We start from the raw sequence: 21913 nt of genomic DNA, 5'->3' as shown, positions 1-21913 counted from the left end.
AAATTTAAAAAAATACCATGTTCTCCTATTAAATTAGGAAAAGAAATGATGACAAAGGTATAACAAAGCTAGTAGTGACCCACATTGCTTTCTAGCACTGAAATTGATATGTGCCTGTGGGAAAGCAGCTTATTTATTCCAGTCTAGTCTGGTTAAAGGGACCCTCTCAGGCAGTCCCTTGGGCCCAAGCAGGCAAAGTGTAGGACGTTATGGCCAGCATGCATGTGTCTCCTCGATGCACCTCACTCTCCTTCTCCAGGGTCCTTACAAGCCTTCCTTTCCTATCTATTCTCTGCCTCAACTCCCAGCCCAACCTAAAACTGATGATCCCTTGAAATGTATTGTCGTAGCTGACCACACACCAAGTCAGAGAAAAAAAAAAATGTCCTATATGTACTTTCTTTATCCCAAATGGGAGAAATATAAAGACACTTTGCCACATCTTATCTTAGGCCCTGTGGGAACGGTCTAGTTGAGCCCACCCTCTGCTTCCTTGGCTAACATACAAAATGTGGGTATGGGTGGGCCAGAGAGGGGAGGAGAGGGAAAGAAAAAGAAAAGAAAATCCAATGTGCCCAAAAGTCTTTCAAATGTTGCAACCCCTACACTTTGTAATTTCTTGTTATTCTAATTCTAATCATTCCAATCAAATGAGGGGTGGGGATGCATATGAATGAGGAGTCTATTTTCGTATGCCTTTAAGAGTAAACAATAGGAAAGAACAGGAATGTCTGTCTAGAAGAGAAGTGTGAGGACCTTGTGAAGTGGCCACCTTGTGGACAATTATGCTATCTCTCGAATGAGTTCGTGGAGAGCATAAAGCAGACAGAAAATCCTATTGATCTTCTGTTTGGTGAAAATGAAGGATACAGAACTATATGTGTGTTTTGGTTGCAACCTTGTAAAATGCATAGGAACTGACCGAGACTCTTCCCAACCAAACTCTAGACAGGCTCCTCTGAGCCCTCTTTTCTACTGGGCCTTAACTTTGGCCTCTAAGAACTGCAGATTCCCAGCACAAATGACTTCATTCACTCATCCCCACACTAAAAGACTTGAGTAAACTCTAATATAGTCTCTCTCTTTGTTTTTTAATAGCCTCTAATAGCTCAAGGCTTCACCCCTAGAATGACCCTAACTTTCCTTAAAACGCCTGCCTGAAAAACAAAAACAAAAACTCCAAAGTCTCCAAAAGAATTTACTGTTTGTTCTAGCCAACCCTGGAGGAGGAAAGGCCCCTGACCTGCCTTTCTTGGAGCATTTACTTGAACAAGGCTTATAAATGTAAGCTGCCCTTTGTCATTTTGAGATGTATATGTATCTCCAACAATTCAGGAGTTTCTTTCTCAAGGACCTGAAAGCCAAATCTTTGAAATGTAATAAGGAAGGATAGGACCTCTGTCCCCCTGTCTCTGTGGAAGTAACAGAATTCTAAACTCCATTAGTTGTCATCTAACAGACACAGCTGACTAAGTACACTGACTGGCTCTGATTTTTCACTTCCCTGACTCTGTCAAGCCCCCACTGATTTCTCTCTCTATTCCCTCATTCTCCCTTTAAAACAACCAGTCACCTCTGTACAAACTGAAGTTGAGTTTAGTTCGTGCTGGAGCTTCTTCCATAATGCAATAATACATTACTGATTAAAATCTGTCCTTACTATCTTAACTACTGACTGGCTTTGTTTCTCTTCAGCAAGTCCAGTTGCTAAGGAATTGAAACCTTCCATCACTGCATTTGTGTGGTGAGGTGGCGAGATAATAACTCAGAAATCATTAGCAAAACCATCCTTCCTGTTACAGAAAAGAACAGTCCCCACATAACTATGATTACAAGTTTAACAAAACTTTGCTGGGAAGCAATTCTGATTTATGAATTCCACACTAAACATCTAAGTACATCTGTTATGCATAGCAAATGGTGACTTTCTGGGTAATGACTTTTTAGAATCACAAATGATGTATAAATTCCCAGTGATTTATGCATGGGGAGGGGCATGAATATGTCCTGGGTGATTGTCTATTATACTCAAATACTAGGTTTATACCACGGCCTTTGTTCCTTCCTTTTGTGTCTCAGAATCCGGAAGTGCAATCTTATATGGGGGCAAAGAATTGTTACTACCTTGAGAGGACTATTTCAGTATGTCTTAGATGATATTTGCTTGTCTTTAATTAGTGTTTTGTAATGTATCTCAGAAATGATTAAAACAACTGTAGAAAGAATGTAGGATTCAAAGAGCTCATATTTCAAGTTCTGCTATCTATTTAAAGTTTGGTATCAGGACATACTGACTCTGAGACTACAACTCTCCCTTCCCACATCTCATACCTTTGACATCTCTCACACCCCTTACCTTGGAGTTGCTTGAATATAGTACACATTCCATGGCTTTATTTTTTGTTTTTCCTAGTCTCTTTTCCTTTGCTCTTTGACTAGCTGATGAACATGTCACCCATCCAGCTCCCTTTGGTTTCTTTGCCAATCTTTTGGAATGTCAACCATTTCAGCCCACATACCCCCTCTGGTTCTGGTGTCTGTATCTCTTACCACATTTAAGTTCGCATAAGGTAGAGAACATTGTACCCCTGGCCCCCAGCACAATTTCCAACACATAGTTAGAATGTAATAAGTCATATGGAACAAACAAATGAAGCTCTTTTTGCTTCTAGAGATTAATTTATATTGCAGATTGTAATCAAAAGCTGAGACTTAATTTTTCTCTGTTTCAGCTTGTACATGTGCACGTGCCTACACAGCGAACTGCAAGATGATTTAAGGAAAAATCCACAAAGTACTGAAAAAAAATATACAAGTCTGATCCCAAGCTCCCCTTCCCCTCTGAACTGGAAGCACTGAGGTGGGTTCGAGGAACAGAGGTATAGACAGGAAACTTACATTTTGCAGTTGGACATGATTTTTCACCAAGTTCTCTGACTTTGCCATTGTGTTGGATGCTTTGAGGCTATAGTTTTTACCATTTTGTGGTTCTTTCAGCTGCTCTTGAATTTGTTTAGCTTGTTTCCTGCAGGTTTAAATAAATGAACACATAAATAGTTACATCAGTTTGTTCTATTCATATTTTGGGGGTTCATTCATTCCCAACATCTATATTTGTCATTTGTGAAAGCTGGAAAACTCATTTAACAAACAACATCCTTCCTTCATTTTCAACCCACCAACCCCATTTGATAAGTTCTAATCTGGAGAGAAGCTGGTTTTATCTATCAGCATCCTGGGATTCACACCCAGTGGTGTGCCAAGGGCAGACAGAAGCATAACACATCATCCTGGCCCCCAGAGATGCAAGTGGTCCCTAACCCTTAGTGCTCAGAGGTAAAGAATTAGAAATGCTCTGAAGTTAACCAGTGGAAAAATTTGAAGCTTGTACCTAGCAGCCACATATAACATAGTAGCAAATTTACATCTCTATTTGTTACATTTACGTTTCCAAACATGTGTAGCTTGATTGCATAGCCTGCATATATATTTTCTCTTCTACAATTTAGAAATAGCTCATTTATTGTTACCATTAGACCTGAATGTAAAGATTTTTATTTCTACTTTGTAAATAATAATGAAAATATAGTTCAGTCTTGAAAGAACATCTGTTATGTGCCAAGCATCATTTTAAGTGTTTTCCATGTATCAACTCACTTATTCTTCACTATAATGCTGTGTGATGAGGCATTAACCTATACTCATTTAATATATGAGGAAACTGAGGCACAGAGAAGTTAAATAATTTTTCCAAAGTCACATTGCTAGTAAGTGGTGGAGCTGAATTTGAACCCAGCCCATCTGGCTGCATACTCTGTACTCTCAACCACCACTTGGGACTGTCAAATCACTTGCCCATATTCCCACAGCTTCTCAGTGGGAAGACTGAGACTATTCTCTAGTTTCAGATTCTGAGTAAAGTACTCTTGCCTACCTATGTGGGTGACTGTTGCTTAAGTCACACCAGAAGGATGCAACAAACTACTCCCTTATTAGCTGCTCTCTTCCAAGGGCTTTACAGTAATTATCTATCAGCAGAAGACTCAGTGCCCATAAACACACACACATATTGCAGAATCATTCTGCCAGCCCGAACTTTTAACTCTTCCTAAGATCCCTGTCAAAGATAGAGCCTTTGGTGGATTATGTGCACGGTTTCCTGCAGAGAACTTTTCCTGAGAATGGACTTGGGTATCAGAGGGATCGGGATTTGAATCCCACCACTGCCACCCACCACTTCTATATTGATTTCCTAAATCGAAATGACTGTTTTCCTAAACTTCTCTGAGGCTCAGTTTCCTCATCTGTGCATGGTGTTGTAAAAGCTAACTTCCATGGATACTGTAGAAACCGAATATGAGAACACCTGTAAGGTGTTGATCTGCTCCCCTTATTATTTAGCAAGCTTAGTTGTATGGGCAGATCCTACAGAGAAATTAGAACATTGGCTCAAAGATGAAAGAAAGGATGGTATTAATTGCATCTCTCACAAGCAAGTGACAGTGTTTGCTACCAGATTTGGAAGCTCTGAGCATCATTAACTCTTTTGAATTTATAATAGCAGTGATGCAGCTCTGTTTGTTTAAAAAAATTTTTTTTTTATCTTTTCAATTTTGGGGGGGGGCTTTTATCTCCAGTACTTTTAGTTGCTTTAATCCAGTTGTAATAATATATCTATTTCTTAAGAGCTAATCTGTAGCCTATTGTTAAAAATAAATCTATTATATCAGCATTTTATGAAGCACATTATAGCCACAAAATCCCATCAGGGATTCACTGATGAAGGAAACAGGAGATCAGGAGGTTCTACCCAAGTAAATTATCATGAGGCAGTAAAGGGGGCTTGGCACAGAGTGAGGACCCAGTTACTCTCTGAAGGATTAAATAGTAGAAATATTAACTATCTGTTAATTAACTAATTAATTCTGTAATTCAGTGTCTGGGAAATGCTGACTTCTGAAGGAATTTTCCTCATAAAAACATGTGACTGCATTTTCCTAAATCCTTATATAATTTGCTTTCCTTACTGGCTTCTCACTAAAGTCCTGATTCACTAATATTCCAGGATAAACAGACTTTCCTTTCTCAACCAGAAAGGTATCATCCCTACCCTGTCCCAAACACACATATTTTTGCTCTTTCCTCCCTCACCCAGCAAATGGGAACCAGGACAGGAAAGGTGTCTGATTAAAATACCATTAGCTCTCTCACAAGAGTCAATGCTCTGGGAAAGACAAGATACAGGCATTGTACACTAGAACCCTGCTAGCCTAACAATGTCAGTGTTAACATTTTATAGTTTGTTGAGATTTAAGTTTCTCTGGTCCAGTTCATCAGAAAGAAATGGCATGTAAGTTGTGGAATATCAGGCATCACAAGTCCACTGGTTGGCATTGCTGGTAATGTTGTGGGATGGGTTCCTGGGGAAGCAGGCACTGAGAGGGAGACAGCATGCAGGATTTTTATTAGGGGAGGCACTTTGGATCAAGACATGTGGAATGAAAGAATGAAAGGAAGGGAAGCAGGACTGGGCTGAGGGACAAACTGGAACATAATGCAGTCTCAGTGAAGAGCTCAGCAAATCCCTTGGGGGGCTCTGAAACTGGCATGGCCTTGCACTCTAAGTTGGGGCAAAGATCGAGGCCTTCGGAGCCTCACTTTGACCTGTCATTGGAGGTGCTATCTCAAGTCAGAGCAAGGCAACTCTTAATCATATTTGTTTTAGCAACTGGAGGGCTAAGATCTTCACTGCTCGAGAGAATCAAAGCTGCATATCAGAGCATTCACTGCCTGTCTTCAACAGGCTTTCTTTGGGCTAAAATCTTTGACTTCCGAAGGTGATACCTATAGTCAGGACTGGTTTTTACTGGGAGCACCATTTTTTCCTTTTTCCTTCTGTTTTTCCCAGTCGCGATCATTATTTGTCCTAGCTTCTGCCTCCTGGAACATCTCCTCTCCTATCCCAATTCCGTTTTTTAGAGCTGAATTGTGTCTTGCACTTCCCAAGTCTACTAAGGACTCCTACAGGCAGCCTCACACTTCTTACCCATATGAGTTGAAAGTAAAAAGAAACCTGGAAGAATTTAAAGTTGCCACATGAGCCCCATCAGCCAGATTTGAGTAACTCAACTAATAGTTCCATTAACCACTTATGGGAATAAATGGACTTATTGGAAGTGGTGAGAAGATAATTTCTTTCCTTGTGTCCTTTAGAGTTATGGAGGTTCAATTAACTCAGAAAATCCTCTAAATCCAAGAAGGTGTTGATCACTTCTACCTCATCATGTTATCTGCCTTCATACTTTCGTCTGCTAACAATTTGCTATAATATTCCATGTGGTGAGGTCATGCCATACCAAGGGTCACAAGACAATGGACAAAGGACCAGAGTGGTGGATCTGAGGGATTATTGGAACTAAAATATGAATGATCCAAGGGAATGTGAGCTTTTGGGTAACTCCTGACTTTCTCTGGCTAGAAACTGTATATCCCAGTATACAGAATGCTGGTTTGAGTGAATTTATTTAAAAACCAATGATGGAGAGTTCCTAGAACCCTAGAAGACTTGGCACTTCCAAGATGAAGTCAAACAAATGATACACATTTTAACAACCTTATGGTATGTGTGAAAGTAAGGAAAGATCAAGATAGAGTCTGCCTATGCTATTATCTCTGAGATCTGGGGATGGGAATTAGAATTCCAGGAACAAGTGGAAAGACACATGCGCCAGTGTGCTATAAAAATTTACACTGCTTTCAGCTATATAGATTAGATGCTTGGTGTGAGGTGTAGCACTCCTCTCTGGCAAAGAAAAATAAAGGAAGGCCCTGCCTGGAAATTGTGCTAGAAGGAAATACACTCTAGGTCTCTAATGAGAAATATAACTCCACTCGGAAAAGGCTTCAATTTTTAGTATTACTTTATTATTCTCACATTTTCTTATTTATTTAATTTTTAATAAAAATGTGTCCCAGCTGGGCAGGCAGAAAGACAACATCCTGATTAGTGTTCCTCCCCTGGCTCAGTTCTGGAAGTCCCCCAGAATGAATGATGTTGCACAGTGTTTACATTAAACCCCCACACCTCACTGAGCCCCAGGAAGAGGTGTTCATCTCAGAGCCCATGTGCTGCCTGGAGAGGGAGAGATTGACAGCCCTGAAGATGGAGGTCCTCGAGTCATCCAGCTGCTCTCCGTTCTTGTGATTGTCATAATCAGTCTTTCCCTTACATGTGGTACAACTACAAATTATACTCTAAAAATAAGTGATTAACCGCCACTTGATGGTAATTTGCTTATTGTTAAATACACAATTTCTTTCCTGTACACAGCACTTGCGGGGAGACCCTTCGAACGCCCTGCAGCGTGTGATTACCCCTCTCGTGCTCCGGTGCATGCTCTTCACTCTGTAGTTACCCAGCCTCTCGGTTCCAGTGTGGAAAACCGTAGGTATTAACCATAGCAAGTCTTCATTATTTACTCTTTGGAACACTATGCTATGCTCTATACAATGCTATCCCATTAATCCCTAACAAATTCTATAAGGTAAGTATTATTTTCGGCCATATTTTACCTAAAAGGAAACTGAGGCTGAAGAACTGGATGCAATTTGCCTAATAATACACAACACGCAAGTGGCAGCCTGGTGATTTGAATGCAGGTGTTGAGTGAGGCATGTAAAATCCTGACCATATATCACATAAGCTCCCTAGAGGACGCCAAGCATTATGGGCGGCACCAGGGCATGATAATCCTGATTCACCCTAAACAGTTTCACCTTCCACCATCTAGCGGGAGGACCGTGGGAGCCAATGTGGTAGAGTGATTTGGAGCATGCAATTTCAACTAGGACTGGGGAAATTCAAAGACCCCATCTGTGTGGCTTTGACAAATTAATATTTTAAAATTAACTTCTGTTATTATTTGAAAAGTGCAGCAATAATGAACAATTCCAATTGTTGTGAGGAATGGGGGATAAGCCCAGTGTCCCTGACAAAGAGTAGGTTCTCAAAAATGAACACTAATAACTGTCACAGCCAAGAGTTGCCTAGGAGATGTGACAATTAAATATGATGTGGTATCCTAGATGGGGGCCTGGAACAAAGTGCATTAGGTAAAAGCTAAGGATATCTGGAAGTATGAATTTCAGTCAGTAATACAGTATGAATACGATTTCATTCATTGTGACAAATGCAACATACTAATATATGACATTAGTATTAGGGGAAACTGGGTCTGGGTTACGTGGGATCTATCTGTACTATTTTCACAGTAATTCTGAAAATCTAAACCTATTCTGAAATAGTTCATTAAAAATAATAGTTACTAATTATGGATTTATACCCGTTTCCATTATTTTTTAAAATCATAATTGCTGTTCTTTTTAAAGATCAACATATACAACATGCAGATAGGTGTCATAGACTATATCTGGAAATGGATCCATTTTTAGAAGAGCAAATGTGTAGACAAATATAGGTCCAATGAAAAGCAATTACACATTGGCTTGCATTTCAGACAAGCTGTAGGAATAGAATCTGTGCCAACTTCTTAAGGCTTGCATAACTCAAAATTTCCATAAATAAAACACCTTTATCAAAGTCCATTTGGAATAAATATATTTGTATGTATATATAGGTATGTATATATTTTATTATACTTTATTAGTCAAAAATTAGCACCTTTATCATAGCAAAAGTTTTGGGGTTTTTTTAAGTTTATGTATTTATTTACTTAAGTAATCTCTACACCCAATGTCGGGCTCGAACTCACAACCCTAAGACAAAAGCCCCATGCTCTTCTGACTGAGCAGCCAGGTACCACAGAAGTTTTGGTTTCTTAGCAGGGTAAGTATGGGGGATATTCGAGATGTGCTTACCAATTGATGAAACAAAGTAGATCTTATAGTATTCATATTTCATAATTGGCTGAAACCTTTATGGGTATCAGGTAAAAATACTATGAAAGGAAAAGTGTGGGTTTTTTTTTTTTCCAAAAATGTCTAGTATTCATTGACAATACTTAGGTCTACACCAATGACCTCTCTATTCAGAAGTGTTAACTCCTTAGTGATAGTCAGATACTGAGCCGTTACTTTTGGCAGGTAATCAGAAACTGCAAAGAACATGGAGTGTTCATGATCACAGAGAGGAATGATCACTATGTGCACCAAAGAGAAACCCACCCCCCCCTCACACACACACATGCTGCATATACTCCCCACAGTCTATAAGAGATTCTAAGTCATTTGTAGATGTTTGATGGATCCATTTGCACAAGATCCCTCTGCCTGGAGCAGAGACTGTGAAGTTAAAGAAAGAGTGCGTCCTCTGAGAAGTAACCTTTTAATACTTGAGAGAGATGGTCTTACTTGCTTTTGAAGTAGAATGCTGCACAGAACATGCCCACGATGACAATTCCAAAGATGATACATGAAATTGACAGCACCTGCCTTTGATAAACTTCTTCACTCTCTGTGAATTTGAAAAACAGAATTAGAATGGATGTTAGCAGGGCACAATTTCCATCCTTGGACTTCTGAGTTGGTAGGAGCTTTTCAAAGGAAACATTTTTGTCCCTGTCATGAATAGGAAAACATGAGGAAGTTATTATGATTCAATTTCTTTGCAATCATCTCCAGGCTAGCTGGTTGTTATTTTTTGTATATGCATGGTTAAAACACACTTAAACACAGATAGCTTAATGATGAATCTTATTACCAAAAGGCATTCCATAAATTTAGCACATACTGGGACATATGTTTTTGAAATTATGGGGCCCCAAATAACCTTCCACAGAAAGAAATATGTGTCTGCCAGAATTTTCCTGTGCCAGTGATGACTTCCAATTTATTTTATGTGATACCTATGCCACTGTATTTTCTGATTTGGTCCTCGGCTGTCTGTCTCCCATTCATCCCTCCACTACTATGATTGACATCACTAATGAAAGAGAACCTCAATATGTATGTGAATATTTATTCACCCATTCTTGACTACTTCAATACCAATGATCTGGCACAGTAATCTCAACCTCTATTACCAAGGTAATATCTTACAGCTCCTTATCACAAAAAATAAGAATTCAAAAATAAGCATGTCACTTTTTAGCCATTACCATTTACACTCCCAGCTCATTTCTGAAGTATGTCTACTGAAGCAGTTCTTCCAGCTCATCAAGACCTTTTTATCTATAGGTCTCAGAACTTTCTATCTGTTAATTATTATCCTCTTGTCTTCATTTTCTTTCTTTCTTTACACAGAGAGACTATGATCCATGATTACACTCATTCACTCTCTTGCAAATACCCCCAACTACTGATCTCTTTCTCTTCCCCTTTAACCCATTTGGCAGAATAACTGCATACAAATCCAAGAAGCTGCTTTTTTCATACCTCTACCTTGAGCAGCTCAGAATTGGGAGAGAAGATTATACAATCAGGAAGATGGACAACAATAAAAGTTGACAATGGCATTACTTAAGTAGACATCTAATAGTGACTAATGACCTCATCAACCTGCTTCTCCATTTTTCTAATGGATATCCATACCTCCTCCATACTACTCAAACATCTGACTTACTCTCCCTCACTTTCAGATCTCCCTATATATGTTATAAAGAAAAGGAAGTCTGAATAGTATAAATCATCTCTACTTATAACACAAAATATACAAAATTAATTGCATTTGTACCTATTCTTTTTCTTTCTCTCTTAACATAGTGCGGTAGTTCTCAAACTTTACAGTGCATTGGAGTCACCTTGAGAACTACTGAAGAACAGATTGCCACCTACTTTCTCTCCTAGAGTTACTGATTTACCAGGTATGAAGTGGAGACAGAATATTTGCATTTTTTTTAAAGTTCCAAGGTTTCCAAGGTGATTCTGATGCTGCTGGTCTGTGAAATATACTTTGAGAACCACTGAATAGAACAAATAAACAAGAACAAATAAAAAGGTACTCAACATCATTAGCCACTGTAGAGTTGAAAATTAAACTATAATGAGACACATGGCATTGCTACTAGAATCACTAATATTAAAGGCTGGCCATACCAAGGGTGTGAACAATTTGTATTCTCATATACTTCTGGTAGAAATGAAAAATGGTATAACCACTTAAAAAATAGTTTCATAGAAAGTTAAGCACATACCTACCTTATGACATAGCCATTCCATTCCTAAGTATTTACCCAAGACTAATGCAAGCATATGTTCATTATGTACATAAATATTCATAGCAGCTTTACTTGCAATAGCAAAAAAACCAAAAAACAAAAAACCTGGAACAATCCAAAAGCCAATTAGCAGGTAAATGAATAAACAAACTGTGGTATAGCCATACAATGGAATCTCACTTAGCAATAAAAAGGGATGAATTAGTGATATAAGCAATTCTACACATGAATCTCAGAATAACTAGGTTGAGTGCAGTAAGTCAGACAAGGAAAAGTATCTGTTGTGTTATTCCAGTTATACAAAATCCTGGAGAATGGAGGCGCGCCTGAGTGGCTCAGTCGTTTAAGCATCTGCCTTCGGCTCAGATCATGATCCCAGGGTCCTGGGATTGAGTCCCGAGTCAGGCTCCCTGCTCAGTGGAGAGCCTGATTCTCCCTTTCCTCCACTCATGCTCTCTCTCACTATCTCTGTTGCTATCTCTGTCTCTCTCTCAAATAAGTAAATAAAATCTTAAAAAAAAATCCTGGAAAATGGAAACTAATCCATAGTAGCAGAAAGCATGAGTGGGTAGCTGGGGTCAGGAGTAGGGAGGAGTAGAGGAAAGAGACCACAAAGTGACATGAGGAGACACTGGAGAGTCAGAGATATGCTCATTGTCTCAAATGTGATGATGTTCTCATGATGAATACTTATGTCAAAATGTATCAAATGATAAATTTCATATAAGTGCTTTATTTTATGTAGCAATTATATGTAGCAAGTATAGTAGCAAAATATTAATCCTTGGGGACAAAAGAATACAGGGAATATAGAAGTATAGACATAATATAAAAAAATACATGCTTGATACAACATTGTCCACCCATACTAACCAGTGTCTTTTTCTTCCACCATGTCTAACATTCAACTCTTCAGAGTCTCAATACATACTCCTCTCTTTCTCTCTCCTGAATATTATTCTTGTATTTGTCCTTTAAATGTCTACTCACCTTTTTGGTCTCAAATTAAGTGTCATTATCTCAAAAAAATCTTGCACTGCACTGTAAACTTCATTGGTGCAAGGGGCCGTGTTTTTGTTGATCTATTTGATTTGCTATTTCCCCAACACCTAGTGCAATGCTTCTTACATAGTTGACACTGTAAGACTTATTGCCTTAGGGAATAAGTAGATATTTCTGCCTTTAGAGGGATTTTCTGCTTTAAGCTGTGTATGATACATCAAGTCTCACCTGGGGATGTTCTTCACGTTTATTACTTCTCTTTTATCCACACTATGTCCTCCCGGGCTTCCTGCAAATCCTCCTCTCCTGAGCGACCACATGCAAATGATCCTACCTGTTCCTGAGATCTAGACGTGGCTCCTCTCAGTGGGGCTTTCCCATCCAAACCTGGCGTCCTCATTGTGTGACTCTGTACTCACAAGGTCCTTTTCAGAGGGCAGAGTGTCATAAGGGAAAATGGTGACCCATGGGTTTCCAGGCCTCAGTGGATATTAGCATGATCTACTGACAGGTAGATATTCATGGTTCATTTTCTTTTCCATACCATCTATTTGCCAGTCCATTTTTTGGGGGGATTTTCAGGTTGCCTGGTCAGGCTCCAGGAAGACACCCTGTGTGTTGGATTTGAGTATTGTTCTCAACATTCTCCCTCCCTGCACTGGTAAACTGCCTGGTTTTTCGTTCTGGCCTAGCTTCACTCAGTGTTGATGCCAATTCGTAGCCAGAAAACTAGGCTGAAGGCTGGTTTGTGGACATAGAATTCCCCATACCATGACTTTCTGCGGTTCTTTCAATATGACCCAGAAGCTTTCAGAGCCAGCTGAAATGAGTCCATGACTTGTGGTGTTCCTCTAACAGCAAAGTCAATTGCAGTAATTCATCTTTAATTAGGCAAACAGATATCAGACACAACAGACCTGGATGAAAACCTATATGCACAGTCTGATTTCTAGGACTTATTTTCTTTTTTCTTATCACTATCCCTTCTTCACTCCTATTAAATCCAAATCAAAACGTCAATGAGATACCACCTCACACCAGTCAGAATGGTGAAAATTAACAAGTCAGGAAATGACAGATGTTGGCGGGGATGCGGAGAAAGGGGAACTCTCCTACACTGCTGGTGGGAATGCAAGCTGGTGCAACCCCTCTGGAAAACAGTATGGAGGTTCCTCAAAAAGTTGAAAATAGAGCTACCATACGATCCAGCAATTGCACTACTGGGTATTTACCACAAAGATACAAATGTAGGGATCCGAAGGGGTACGTGCACCCCGATGTTTAGAGCAGCAATGTCCACAATAGCCAAACTGTGGAAAGAGCCAAGATGTCCATCGACAGATGAATGGATAAAGAAGAGGTGGTATATATATACAATGGAATATTATGCAGCCATCAAAAGGAATGAGATCTTGCCATTTGCAACGACGTGGATGGAACTGGAGGGTGTTATGCTTAGTGAAATAAGTCAATCAGAGAAAGACATGTATCATATGACCTCACTTATATGAGGAATTCTTAATCTCAGGAAACAAACTGAGGGTTGCTGGAGTGGGGGTGGGGTGCGAGGGATGAGGTGGCTGGGTGACAGACATTGGGGAGGGTATGTGCTATGGTGAGTGCTGTGAATTGTGCAAGACTGTTGAATCACAGATCTGTACCTCTGAAACAAATAATGCAATATATGTTAAGAAAAAAAAAAGAAGAAGGTAGAAGTAAGGGAAGAATGAAGGGGGGAAATCGGAGGGGGAGACGAACCATGAGAGATGATGGACTCTGAAAAACAAACTGAGGGTTCTAGAGGGGAGGGGGGTGGGGGGATGGGTCAGCCTGGTGATGGGTATTAAAGAGGGCACGTTCTGCATGCAGCACTGGGTGTTATGCACAAACAATGAATCATGGAACACTACATCAAAAACTAATGATGTAATGTATGGTGATTAACATAACAATAAAAAAATTTAAAGAAAAAATAGAACACTATCCCTTCTTCACTCCCATCTTAGGCTCTATTTCCATTTTATTCAGACTGAAGTATCAGAAAACAGAATTTAAGCCTAATTTCTGAAGAAATGGAGAGGGGCAATCACGTGGCTCTGGCAAGCCTTAGTTGATATTTTTAATGTGGCAAAATTCAAATTAAAGGAATAAAAAATATGTCACTGAGACCTTGTTTGGGCATATTGCCATCTTAAAGAATGTCATCTTTTCCATCCCCACATTTTTAAGCCCATTCAATTTTCCAATTGAACTTGGAAACAAGTAGTTGTATCAACTATAGAGAATTTCATCTCACTTAGTTTTTGTCAGTTGATGACTATAATGGAATAAGTGTGACTTGAATATGATAATCTACCTCACCCTGCCTCTGCCAATAAAAAAAATTATGAAAATGATGGATAATAATACCCATTAAAACAAAAAAAATGACTATCTACTAAACTGAATGATTTCCACATAAAATCTAGGTACTGTTTTTGTTCTTATTTGAAGCTAGTCAAATATAGCCTGGGGAAATGCACAAAATCAATTCTGAGTTTAAATCAAGAGTGAAATTAAAACTCTAAAGACTGAGTGAATTTATAGACCCAGGTGTAGTTCGGTGATAGCACTCAATGCCTTTGATTCATAGAGTGTTACACAAGAGCTAGTGTGGGCGAGGTGCAAGAAACAAAGGGTTGGGAGTCTGGCAATTTTGGATTTGAGTTCAATTTTAGCCACTTTCAATATGAGTAATCACAGATATATTACTTTACCTTTATAAACTTTAATTTCCTATCTGAATAAAGGCAGAGTTATGAAATACTGAGTGTAATAAATGTTACAATAAGGAACTGGATAATGCTACAAAAGCATATTTTATGGAAAACTGACCTAGTCATAGAAGCCAGAGATCAGAGACCTCAGATATAATATTAGAAGCCAGGTAAGAGTAATGGGGATGGGGAGAGTGGTCCAGGAAAAGGAAACAGCTTGTGCATAGGCCCTGGGGTAGGAGATAAAATGGCATGTTCAGGAATCTGGAAGTTATCTACTACCACAGGGCCTTTGTACACATCATTTTCCTTAGCAGCTGAGCAGAACAACACAGAGGCAATGGGGACGCAGTGTACAATCAAGTCACCACAACAGCAGAAAGGTGCTGAAGGATTTGAAAGGAGAAGAACGTGATGTGATAATATTTACATTCATTTTATGGAATATGCAGGAAAGATTAGAAGGAATAAAATAAATGCAGAATCCTGTTAGGAGGATATTAAATCAGCTCAGGTAAGATATGAAGGATGTTTGTACGAGAGTAGTAACAACCATGGTGGAGAAAGGAGTAAACAGAAGTAAAAAGCACTTAGATTGAAAATACTTAAGGGACTAAATGTTCTTAACTAAGCGTATTTTGGAGGAGGTTCAAACTTGGAAGGAAAGATAACAAACTCAGTTTTGGAGTTGGTGAGTTTTGAAAGCCTGTACGATATCTAAGTAGAGATGTAAAGTAGACATTTAAATATGCAGATCTAGGGTAACAGGGGGTGACAGGGTTCTGGATATAAAATTACAGGTTATGCATATAACCACAACTAAGTGTTTTGATAAGATGGCCCAGGAGAAAATACAGAGTAATGAGAGAAGAATGTCTGAGATAGAGCTTTGAAGGACTCCAAAATTTCATGGGAGGGCAGAGAAGGATCCTATAGAGGAGATGAAAAAGGAACCAGGCAAAGCAAAAAAGGAAAAAGAATATCCTCCAAATAACCACAGTAACTAAACATGATAAGAAACATGGAAGAAAATAAAAAGGTTTTTTTTCTAAAAGTTCAGGCTACTGAATGCTTCTGAGGGGCCAAATAAGATAATGTCCTTTAATTTAGGGACATAGAGGTCACTGAGCAACTGCATGAGCTTTTTTAGAGGAATCATGAAGGTAGCCCCATAACTCTCTGGGAACTCTGTCACGTATCTTTCATGTACTGCAAGGCAAATGTACCTTCCCCAAACCTGCCCTGTCTTCTACCACTTCAGCCTGGATGCAGAAGCCAGAATTCCAGCCTAATTCCAGAAAGCAGTGAATGCCTTCTCTGTAACTTGAGGCTACCACTAACTTCGTTATAGAGACATTGTGAGGATTGAATAAGTTAAGACATACAGTGTGTTGCCATACCTAACTCTGAGTGCTCACTCAATATTAGGCTGAACTATATAAAATTGCCATGGGTGGAGGCAATAACTGGTAATAACTGGCAGTTTAATTTGGTTCTATCTAATACATGGTAACTGTTATTATTATTCTATGGGATGTCAACATTGCTGCACTCTATTTTTAAAAACCCAGATTATAAAGTCATTTTTTTTTAAAGATTTTATTTACTTTTTTGAGAGAGAGAGAGAATGAGAGATAGAAAGCATGAGAGGGAAAGAGGGTCAGAGGGAGAAGCAGACTCCCTGCTGAGCAGGAAGCCCGATGTGGGACTCGATCCCGGGACTCCAGGATCATGACCTGAGCCGAAGGCAGTCGCTTAACCAACTGAGCCACCCAGGCGTCTCTATAAAGTCATTTTTGAGGACAGAACCAACCTTTGGTTAAATAAGAATTGGTAAAGGATGTTTCCATTGTTCTCCAGCTTCCAACTCTGTTCCTTTTCCTTTTCTCTAATGCACAGAACTCACTCTTCTCTTTTTATAGGATCATATTTCAGGCTATAAAGGTGAAACTAGAGAAAGTAAAGTATGGTGAAGTTTCAGAAACTGACATTGGCCCAGTGGAAAAAAATCCTTCTAGGAAGCAGCTGGTCTGAGACTCTGGAAAGATAAATGGGAGCCCATCTAGCACAGGGAACAGTATGGTTGGCTGGTGGGTATGCTTGGGTGTAAACACCACCTATGATTGTCTTTAACCTCTCCTATGCATTGTCTTTATAAATAAAATGGGGAAAACATTACATACCTCCCATATTTGTTTAAGGATTCAATAAGAGAACACAGATAAAGTGTCTATGGCATAGAATTGATGCACAAAATGCTACTCCCCCCACCCCCTGGTTTTTTTCCTAAAGCCAGTGTTCACATTAAAAATAGGCCTTTTAAAATACTCTACTTCTCTTATGGAAAGCTAGGCTTATCTCTAGGCAGTCAGTGACTGGCTGTCTCTGGTCCCCACTGCCTGTGCCCTGGGACCGGTACTGAAGGAATTTACTTTTGTCATTTTCTTTACTCATGATGCCTTATACTTTTACTCTTGGTAACTGAATTTTTCAATAGTGTTGCTGAATTTCTTACCCAGATGTTTTAGAGGATGTAATGCAAGTGATCCTCCTTGGGGCATGGGCTGTCTTTCACGGTTTTCCTCACATAAACCCTTTGAGAAGAAAAGTGTGTTCTTTGTTCCCAGAGACACAGAATCCTTGGAAAACTTGTGGGCTACAGCATTGTCTGCTAAACTAGACAGCTCACAGTTGAGGTCCCGGTGTGCAAAACTGCTCGCTAGAATGCTTTCGGATATTGTAATAGTCTTTAGCATTCTAGAAGACCCTTCACAAAAACTTGTTGAGCTCTACTACATAGAAAAAAAAAATGATACCAAAAGAAAATCATAGCTGCAGCTTTCTTATACCATTTCCCTTTGGAGGGCTCTAGATGAAGAATAGAGGAGTGGATGACCTTGATGAACTATCTCTGTATATGTTAGAGAATGGAGAATGTTCTAAAAGGTGGCTCCATGTCCCCTTCAGGTAGGGGGCTCTAGGATTCCCCTGCCTCTTGGGAAATTTTTCTCTATATCACCAGTTTAAATTAAGTGTATAAGACACCAAACTTAAGCATGATTTCCCTAAATGTGCGGGTATCCAAGTAATGTGAGGCTTAAACATGGACACAGACACACACAGACACAGAGACACACAGAAACACAGACACCCGTAAGTCATATACAAGAGCAAAAGCTTTTCTACCTAGACCACCTCATATTCAGCATATGCAAATCAGACACTATGTGGTACCACCACTAGGTGTCAAATGCAAGCATGATTGCTCTGATAGTTCATTCTAGAAGTATATGTAACAATACCAGTAAGGCTCCTCTTATCTAACTATTCATTATTGGAGGCCCTGTGCTTAATAGCCTACATAGAGGAGCAAAAGTCAACACGATACAACAACATTCACTAATGATCCCACCATTTATGAGCTTAGTTCTTGCCTAATTCTAGTATTTATTTCTATTTATCAAGTCAACCTCATAATCTGGGTATGTCAGTCTCTCCCTGATTGTAGGCCTATGACACTGTGGTCCCTATTTTAACCGGATTAAGTTTAAATGGATTTATTCCAGTATTAATTATTCTTGGAACAAGAGGGCTTCTTGAATTTTCTTCTTAAAAATCAACAAATGCTGAAGAAAGATTAAAATATTAGGGGCTTACAAGGAATGGCAAATGAACCTTAAGCAGGAAAGGGAAGTATATTTAGAATGTTGGAAACTGGGATTTGCACTTTTTTAACTTGAAGACAAAAATGAACAAAGACTTAAATGGCTGATAACTGCTATTGAAGAAAAAAGAATGATTTCATTAAGGTAAAAGGGGTCCTGAAGGAGAATGAAATGGATACTCACGGGGAGATCGATGAAATCAAGCACACACTGGCAGGGTGGGGCACCAAGAGAGTATATATTATAAGAATATCAGGAAGATCACACAAACTCCCTGAGCCTGCATGCAGGGGAGTGAAATGATCAGGCGGTACTGAAATGCTCTCTTTCTTCAACACTGTGTTATTTCTACTTGGAAGTCCCCTTCCTTCTCTACTTGAAAAACCCCAACCCCCATAAGGGTTGAATTGTGTCCCCCAAAAGATGTTGAAGTACTAACCAGCATACCTGTGAATATGATCTTTGGATATGAGGTTTTTGCAGATGATCAAATTAGTATGGAGTCATTAGGATGGACCCCAACCCAATTTTACTGTGTCCTTATCCAAAGAAGAGGTTTGGGCACAGAGAAAGACACACACACACAGGGGGGAACGCCACGTGAAGATGAAGGCAGGTTGGGGCAGTGACTCTCCAAATCATAGAAGGCCAAAGACTGACAGAAAACCACTAGAAGCTAAGAGAGAAGCAAGGCACACACTCTCCCACATTCTTCCCAAAGTCTTCAGGAGGAACCAACCATGCTAACTTGATTTATACTTCTAGCCTGCAGAACTGTGAGACAATACCATTTCTGTTGTTGAACCGCTAGTTTGTGCTACTTAGTCGTGGGCAGCCCTAACAAACTAATACATCCACTGATCCATAAAAACTCAGAATACATACTGTTATGTCTGAAAATTCTTCTCAAGAATTTCCTCCTACATCCCTTTTGTATCTTTTCCATAACTGACTGTCTTGTACCAAAAATGCATGTATCTGTGTCCTTAAAGCCTGACTGTGAGCCCCTCAAGGGCAGGAACACCATCTTCATTCTTGGGTCCCTGTCCCTGGCTCATGTTTGCCCTGCACAGAGGTGGGCACTCAACAGGCCTTGTTAAAGTCAATAGCTTCGGGTGCCTGGGTGGCTCAGTTGGTTAAGCGACTGCCTTCGGCTCAGGTCATGATCCTGGAGTCCCGGGATCGAGTCTCGCATCGGGCTCCCTGCTCAGCGGGGAGTCTGCTTCTCCCTCTGACCCTCCCCCCTCACCCTCCCCCTCTCACGTGCACTCTCTCTCATTCTCTCTCTCAAATAAATAAATAAAATCTTTAAAAAAAAATAAAGTCAATAGCTTCTGGGCTGGATGTCTCATAACATTTTACCAGTTGGGCTCTTTGTCTGGTGGAGTAATAAAACAGAGGCTATGCTTTCTTGGAGGGAGGTCCTTTTACCTGAAAGATTGATTCTCTTGCTCTGTGCAATCCACTGTGGAAGGGCACATTTTAAAATACTTTGAAAAAGTAAAATAATCACTTTATAACAAAATGTTGATACTCAAAATTATATTTTATCTTATTTCCATGCAAAATGCTTTTAGATGTGCATTATCTGTAAAATTTGATATTTAAGGGAAAATAACAGTTTAAATTCATAAACACATTTATTCTCACCTGTAATTTCCTTTTCTTCCCCTGTGCTCTCCACCAAATAAACCTTTCCTGTAATAATCCCTTATCACTCTCCCTCCTTTCCCAAACAGTCAGCTCTGGCTGACTATAGATAAGTGAATGTTATAAAACACATTTTGAAAAAAATGAAAGGCCCCGGGTCTTCTCATCGGTATCTCTAACATGCAGTGGCTTTCCAAGTGCTATTTCTCCCACAAATAAATTATAAGTAAAAAGCAAATTGCATCAAAATAAATCTATTGGTGAGTTTTCAATGCTAAGGTAAAACCAGTCTTTGGCTTCTGGCTTCTCTGTTAATAGGTCTGTGAACTCCATTTTTCCTGAACTTGTAATAACTGTCCCCCAATCCTTACCTTTAACCCCAGTTTTTAATCACTTAGGTTTCACTGTTCATTGGTGAAGTCACATTCTACCAGCAAGATGTGTGACTCAGAATGATAAAAAATGATTTCCTTGGCAATGGGGAGAATCTGACCCAGTAGTTTATAGGAATCTTCGAGTATGTGACCAGTTTTGATAGAGTGGGAAGTCTAATCCTCTTAAACCACTTGGAGCTTGCCACCCAGGTGAACATCTAGGTGACACCCAACCCTCCCCAGGTTGGTCTAATGGATCTCCACATTCCTCAGCCAGGTAAGATGTAAGTTAAAGGAATCTAACTCCTTTTGCCCTAGATTTTAGGGGTGTCCCGCCATGATCTATAAGCATCATCTACGAAGTCAGCTGTGTGCACAGCTGCTCAGGCTGATCTTTTGTAGCACTGGCATGTCTCATGCCCATGTTGGAACTGTCCCATCAGAGGCTGTCCTGGGGCAGGCTGGGTATCAGACAGCACAGGTTTCTGGACTTGAGGCAGTGGTCCTCTACTCTGGCCATGCAGTAGAAATACCTGGGAATCTTCACACACACCTACAACTGAGCTCCACCTCAGAGTGAGAGATCTGAATTTCTAGCCCTGGGACTCTAGACTGGTATTGGTTCAAATCTACCTACAGCAGCCAAGACAGAGGAAAAGCAGCACACACAGATATACACACACAAAAGGCAAAATTAACTTTAGTTATTTTATGTCATACAACATATCTAAAACAGTATCATTTCAACATGGAATTTTTATAAAAATATTAACAAAATATTATATATATATATATATATATATATACACATATATATATATATTGGTACCAAGTCTTTGAAATCCTGTGTGTATTTTATAGTTGAAGCTCATCTCATTTTAGCCTAGCCACATTTCAAGTTCTCAATGGTCACATGCAGCTAGTGGTTACATCAGATAGTATAAGTCAAGAGGGATCTGTTCCCTAACTAAAAGCTCCTTCCCTAACTATTTACGTGAATTTGGGCAATTTTATTGAACCTATCTGCGACTCAGTTTTAAAGTGAAAAAGTGGCAATGATCATAATACCTCCCTCACTGGATTACTGGAAGATTAAAGGAAATACTTTGTGTAATGTATTTACTGAACACAGTGCTTGCCTCACTGAAGGTATTTATAAAATTGATATGGCTTCTATTATTATTATTATTATTATTATTATTATTGATGTAGTTGCTATGATTTTAATATATCATGATAGAGATTGCTGACAAAATTCACAGAGAAAGCTGGGTTTGAGAGGTAGCATTTAA

General features: G+C 39.4%; 1 protein-coding gene across 10 annotated transcripts in view; it reads right to left on the bottom strand.

Annotated features, from left to right (window-relative positions):
• Positions 1 to 21913, bottom strand: part of NRG3 (neuregulin 3) — a 1141239-nt gene that overhangs the window by 44888 nt on the left and 1074438 nt on the right. For all 10 annotated transcript variants that reach the window (XM_035724305.1, XM_035724300.1, XM_035724303.1 and 7 more), the window contains exons 5-6: positions 9370 to 9472; positions 2899 to 3025 (exon numbers count right to left, since the gene is read on the bottom strand). In XM_035724305.1, coding sequence (XP_035580198.1) covers positions 2899 to 3025; positions 9370 to 9472 — 230 coding nt within the window. The remainder of the gene's footprint in view (positions 1 to 2898; positions 3026 to 9369; positions 9473 to 21913) is intronic.

This window comes from Zalophus californianus, chromosome 15 (assembly GCF_009762305.2).
Source record: "Zalophus californianus isolate mZalCal1 chromosome 15, mZalCal1.pri.v2, whole genome shotgun sequence".
Lineage (NCBI taxonomy): Eukaryota > Metazoa > Chordata > Mammalia > Carnivora > Otariidae > Zalophus > Zalophus californianus.
The sequence above is the reverse complement of the archived record's forward strand: the minus strand, read 5'-3'. Positions and strand labels throughout refer to the sequence as shown.